Below are 5,985 nucleotides of genomic sequence, written 5' to 3'. Positions count from 1 at the left end.
CACCTGCAGGGGCAGGGGCTTCTGGGCAAGCTCAGGAGTGCTGAGTCTTCCCCCCCGAGCTCTTAGACCAGCAGCCTCCACCCCTAGACCTCCAGCATCCGATGAAGTGAGCTGTAGCTCACGAAAGCTTAGGCTCAAATAAATTGGTTAGTCTCTAAGGTGCCACAAGTCCTCCTGTTCTTTTTGCGGCTACAGACTAACACGGCTGCTACTCTGAAACCACCCCTAGACCCTATGCTGGTGCAGATGGTCTCTGGCGCCTCCCAGCGGCTGTGTGTGGAAGTGCAGGGCCACAATGGCAGCGTTTCCCACCCGCTTGGGGTGAAGGGCTGCCAGGGACTGTCAGACCCAGGGTGTGGGGGCCAGAAGAGGCCCGGGCCCAGTGCAGGCCCTACCTGGTGCCAGGGATCTGCCCCCCGGCACTGAGCAAGTCTTGCCACCTGCCCTGACTCCAGCCCCAGAAGTTCAACGCTTTTCCGCAGGGCCAAGGTCCCTGCACAGAGCCAGGCGCCACGGCGGAGCCAATCCGATTCCACACCCCGCTCGTCCTCTCTAGGTGCACCAGAGGGGGGCTGCCCCACATGCTGACCATAGGAATGGGGCAGGGTGCTGATCTGAGCCCCTGGGGGGTCCTGGGCCCTAAGGTGAATGAATGGGGCCCCGCTCCCCAGCACAGAGCCTTGCCCAGTCAGTGCAGGACCTGCCCCAGTGTGTCAGTGCAGGACCTGCCCCAGTGTGGGAGGGGAGGCCCCTGTGGCCGTCTGGAGGGCAGTGTGGCTATTGACCCTGCAAGTGTGGGCACTGCAGCACGCTGGCTCGTGGCTACAGTCTCTTTATTGAGCTTGGTACAGACAGCAAAAGCGGGCGGGTCCCCCACCCCAGGAATCCCCACGACACACCATGGCCTGGCTGCCTTGAGCCCTGCTCTGGGCCCATCTCCCTCGATTCCTGGAGCCCCAGCGCTCTGGGTCCCTCCTTTCCAGTGAGGCCCCACTTCCTCTGGGAATCGGCTCTGTCCTGCCCGTGTCCCTTTTGCCCTCCCTTGAGGGGTCCTCTGGGCTACTTAGTGAGCCCCCAAGCACTGCACGAGTGGCTGGATGCTCCGTGGGGTGGCCGTGTGCTGTCTCCCCTCCATAAGTGTCTCCCCCCGGCAGTTCCCAGGTGCAGAGGAAACCCCATGGAGGCCAAATTGCTGGTGTTTGGGTCCCAGCAGGGGCTCAGCCAGCCTGGTGCAGAACCAGGCACTTTGGCAGGAGAAATGGGAGCTATTTCTGAAGGAATTTGCAGACTGATGCAGGGGTAGGATCCCCTTCCCCTACCCCGTGAGGAGCTCTCCCTCTGTAGGGGGAGGGGAAATTCCAGCCCTCTCCCACCCCCAGGGGAAACCTGAGCTGTCTGCATTCCCATGGGGCTGAATTGGATCATGGCTGCAGGGTAATACCCAGAGTGGGAAGCAATTGCCAGGGGATTTTGCTTTAATTGGGAACCCCAGCAGTCCCCTCCCTGGGGAGTGACACATGGTCACAGCTGCTGAACGTGGGACTGTGGCACCCAAGCCCCCCCGCTGCCCGAGCCCGCTCCCCAGAGACAGCAGGGGCTGGGGTGCCTCCAGGCGGGCGGGTGGAGGGCTCATTTGTCCGGCATGATGTACACATCCTCGCCGTCACTGGGTGCGGGGACGCTGCTGCTGTACAGCTGTTGGGTGTTGGCGTAAATGGGCTGGTCTCCGTGGCCGGTGTCGGTCTCCATGTAACACTCCTCGTCCACCAGCTGCTGGGCTCTGCGACAGGCAGTGGAGAGGGCCCTGCGTTACCCTCCCGGAGTGGGGAGCGGCTCAGGAGCTAGTGGGCTCGGGGCTCTGCCACCTGCTCCTGCACGTAGCGCCTGGGGACAGCCGGTGCGCCAGGGCAGTGCCAGCCCCAAGGGCTCCGCCCGCAGGGTCTGAATCCCCCCTGGGCTGGCACTGGCTGGCTGGTCAGCCTGGGGTGGCTCCATTGACGGGGGTTAAGTGGAGAGAACTGGGCCGACACGCGTTTATACTGCAGCGTCTGAGCGGTGCACAACCTGCCGCTGCCCCGGCGAGGCAGGGCCATGCTAATAGCTCAGGGGGAGCTGGGGTGACGTCCCCTAGGGCCTGCGGGGGGCTGTGGCAGAGCCCAGGTCTCCTGGCTAGCGCCCGGACCGGCCTTCCGCTCCATGTCAGCGCTGCCCCGGCCTGCATGGGAGGGAACGGACGGGGCCCCAGCTCCTGGAGAAGTGGCAGCCCTGGGGCCACGGCTCCTAGCACAGGAGAGTGTCACCCCCGTGCCTGGAGTCTGGTCACAAGCTTCTGGTCTTTTTATCCCGGAAACTGACTTTGTCGCAAGAATTTCTCTGTGGCAAATCCAGGCAGCAGCTGCGGGGGCAGTGGTAGGTTTGTGGGAAGTGGAATGACATGTGACTGGGGCGGGGCGGGGGGGATGGGATGAAGTGCCGTGATAGGGACTGAGGGGCAGGGACTGGCTCACCCATCATGCCCTGAGAGTCATGAGCGAGGTGTTGTTCTCAAACCACCTCCCCAAACTTCCCATATTTGTTAAGTTCATCGGAGGCTCTCTTTCACCATCCCGGGTTTCAGCAAAGCAGCAGGGTTAACCCCTCCCCTGCCAGTCAGGCCGAATCCCCTGGCCTTGCGGATTTGCCAAGGCAGTGCTGCCCCGGGAGGGGGGGAGGAATTAGCCAGGACGTTGCTTAAAACCCTCCTCGGCTCTGATAAAACATCTCGGGTGAGACCAGAACCCAGCCTCAGCCTGCTGCAGCCCCAGACACATCCAGGTGGCTCACCCGGCTCTCGACGTCTGGCATGTTTCCCCGGACACTGGCTGGTGCCTCCTTGGGTTCCCAGAGTGTTTAAAGGGTTAATAGCCATCCAGTGGAGGCTCTGTTTCTAAGGTGCTCTCTGGACTGAGCCCATGAGCCCAACCAGCCAGACGTGGCTCTTACCTTAAATAACCCAAACTGATTGATGAGCCCTCGGCGAGGAAGGCAGGTGGCTACCCCCTCCCTCACTCTATCTATCTATCTATGCATCCATCTATCCATCCCCAGACACACCCCCTCTGTCTATCATTGCATGCTCCCCCTGCATGCAGCCTCCCAGGTTGCCTGCCCCAAGGGAAGGGGACCTAGGGCCCCGCGGATGCTGAGTCGGTGCTCACCTGTACTGCGGTCCCTTTCTCTCCAGACACTCGTATTGCCCTCCTGGCTGGCCAATGAAGATGTTCTCATAGTTGCTGGCCTGGCCGGGGCCCGGCTCTGCATTGCGGCTGATGTAGCGCGGCTGGCCGCGGGCGACGGATGCGGTGGATTCCCGCTTGCTGTGGATGGCGGAGGCCTGTCTCTTCCTCCTGAGCAGGAGCAAGGCCACAGCCAGGCCCCCCGCCAGCAGCAGCCCGGCCAGCACTGAGCTGGTGAGGGCCACGCAGAGCAGCGCGCACCGGGGCTGGCATTCCTGCCTGTAGAACGCGGTGACGTTGACGGGTCCCTCCTGCGCTGAGTGGCAGTGGCAGGCGGGCTCCGTGCTGTTGGTGGGGCTGCTGCCCATGCAGTGGCTGAGGACGCTCGCCACCACGTCGCACTCACAGTCCAGGACCAGGTGCAGCAGGCTGGAGGCGTTCTTGAAGAACTCAGTGGGCAGCCCCCGCAGCTGGTTGTGCTGCAGGTAAAGCTCCTTGAGAGTGTGCGCCTGGGAGAGGAAATCCGGGGGAAGGGTCTGCAGGCGGTTAAAGGACAGATCCAGCATCTTGACCGACCCCCCCAGCCGGGCGGAGCCATTGATTTCCCTGATGCCACAGTTGCTGAGGTTCAGGCATGTCAAAGTGTTACTGAATTCCAGCCGGCCCAGGACCTCGCAGGAGCCTGAATTTGGAGACCCCAAGCAATGCGCCCAGCCGGCCGGCGCACTGCGCAGGAGGAGCAGGGCTGCCAGGAGTGCCAGCATCTTCCTAGCTGGGAAGCAGGACACAAGCAGGCTGTAAACGGGGGGGCATCGCAGCAGCGCAGAGGTGCGGGAGGCAAACCCCCCTTCGGTCCTATCTGCTCCACGCCCCAGGCAGGGCTGCTCCGTGCAGGCTCCCCCGCTGGCCAGAGGACGCTGTGGGGCCTCCTGGTGCATTATGCCCCAGGCCAGGCAGCACTAGCCCCTGCATGCCCATTATGCAAAGGAGGTGGTGGGAGGGAACGGGAGGGGTGGGGAGAAGCGGGAACTGCTCCCCTGTATCGCTCTGGGTGCCCCCAGGAGCCCAGGCTCCCCTCGCCCCAGCCACGGGCTGTAGTCGTGCCCATCTACTGGGCTGTGGAGTTCCGCTTGGAGTGGGCGCCTGGCTGAAAAGTAGAGCTGGGAAAGCAGCTGCTCTGCAGAGTCACATGCCCTGGCTTTGTGGGGAGAGGAGGGAGGTGGGGGCGGAGAGCAGAGCTGAAGATGGTCGGCGCAAATGGGGCTAGAGACACGGCCTGAGCACAGGGAGCCCTGCGGGGCGGGGGGTCCGCGCTCCGGCCTGGCCTCGGCCCCATCCCCAGGCCCCATTTTCTCTAGCGGACGACCATGCTGGGCAGAGGGGCAGCTGTTTTGCAGGGCTGGGGGTTAAGCGCTAGAGCTGCATGGGCAGGTCGCCAGCCCTTTAGCTCAGCGGGACTCTCTGCAGACTGCCAGCCCTGGGGGCGCTTGGCGGAGGTGCCCGCACCAGCAGGGTTACTGCTGCCCCCGTGGGCCATTCGTGGGTGTCTCCTAAGTGTTCACCGCTCAGGCCATTTGCAGGGAAGGGCCCAGCCGCGACGCTGCCTCTGCCCTTCAACCCCACTGGCAGGGCCCCCCGTGCCAGCCTCTTGCAAGCTCTGGCTGAGGGGCGAGGATGGGGCCGCCTGGCCCTGCTCTGCCTCGACAGGCTGATGGCTTGTGGCCAACGGGCACTCCGCTCCCCAGAGGTCGTTCACACCTCCCCACGGAGAGGTGAGCCCGGGCATCCCGCGCTGCTCGGTGGCACAGGGCGAGAGGCACCTGCCCACTGGCTCTGTCCCCATCCTGCCCCATGGAGCCCTGCCCCGTACCTGAGCTGTCGCCTGCCTCCCGCCCTCCGCTGCGTCTGCTCCCCTGCCTGTGCGACGCGGCGGCTGGACAGAGGAGAAACAGGCAGTTCCTCTCTTGCTGGCTCGAGGCTGTCACAGCGTGGGGGAGGGACGCTCTGTGGTGTAGCTAGAGAGCCCGGAGCGGGTTTGGGGAGCAGGAAGGGAGCCCTGCCCTCACCGGGCCATCCCGCGCTGTGTGCTGGCTCTGGGCTCCTCCCTTCTCCGCCACTCTCCCTTTGCTTTTGTTTTTCAATCTGGCATCCCCCTGCGCTGGGTGCTGCCAAGTGAGGGGCATCTGCAGGGCCCAGGGGGATGCTTCATGGCCCCCGGGCAGGGCAAAGCCATGCCGTCCTGGGGCATCACAGCCTGGCCGCAGGGCCAGGACAATGGAGATTGGAGCAGCCCCCTCAAGGAGGGCTAACTGGGGAGAGTCCCTGTCGGAGTGGGGGTGCTGGGGGGCTCCCAGCTCTGGAGGGAGGCCCCGCTGGACAGCGAGGGGGAGGCTGGGCCTTTCGGCACCGCTGCAGGGTTGCCCCAGCACTAGCCTGGGTGTGAAGGGCCTGCACAGAGGTGGAGAGGGCCCGAGCGTGGGCACTGCTGCCAGCCTGCAGGCGTGGCATGGAGCTCCCTTCCGCTGCCCCCAGGGAAGGGGGCCGGGCACCCGGGCTTGCAGGGTGTAGTACCCTGCCCCACCAGTTCCTGATGCCCAAGACGGAGCATGGCCCCTGCCCAGCCCACGGCCGCTGACTCTGCACCCTGGGCACAGGAAGGAAATGGGCCTTCCTCTGCTCCGATATCACAACAGGCAAACCCCACCGCCAAGCAGGAGCAGATGCTGAGCCCAGGGCAGAGGTTAGCGAGTTGGGTCTGAGGGCGCCCAGG

The 5,985-nt window shown here is 64.4% G+C and overlaps 1 protein-coding gene across 3 annotated transcripts; it reads right to left on the bottom strand.

The window, feature by feature from the left end:
- Window positions 1–837: 837 nt before the first annotated feature.
- On the bottom strand, window positions 838–5,197 carry LRRC25 (leucine rich repeat containing 25). 3 transcript variants are annotated; one of them, XM_074939467.1, is made up of 3 exons: window positions 5,086–5,197; window positions 3,198–3,987; window positions 838–1,780 (listed from the first exon to the last, which is right to left on the bottom strand). In XM_074939467.1, the coding sequence occupies exons 2-3, from the start codon at window positions 3,977–3,979 to the stop codon at window positions 1,630–1,632; spliced, it is 933 nt and encodes a 310-aa protein (XP_074795568.1). In that variant the 5' UTR covers window positions 3,980–3,987; window positions 5,086–5,197; the 3' UTR covers window positions 838–1,629. The 3 variants fall into 3 exon arrangements, with proteins under 3 accessions (XP_074795568.1, XP_074795569.1, XP_074795567.1); XM_074939468.1 differs by having other exon boundaries at window positions 3,198–3,983; window positions 5,086–5,146; XM_074939466.1 differs by lacking the exon at window positions 5,086–5,197 and having other exon boundaries at window positions 3,198–4,346.
- Between the last annotated feature and the right edge of the window lie 788 nt (window positions 5,198–5,985).

The sequence above is a fragment of the Natator depressus genome, chromosome 25, assembly GCF_965152275.1.
Source record: "Natator depressus isolate rNatDep1 chromosome 25, rNatDep2.hap1, whole genome shotgun sequence".
In the NCBI taxonomy this organism is placed as follows: domain Eukaryota; kingdom Metazoa; phylum Chordata; order Testudines; family Cheloniidae; genus Natator; species Natator depressus.
Note: the sequence above shows the minus strand (reverse complement) of the source record. Positions and strands in the feature narration are given on the sequence as shown.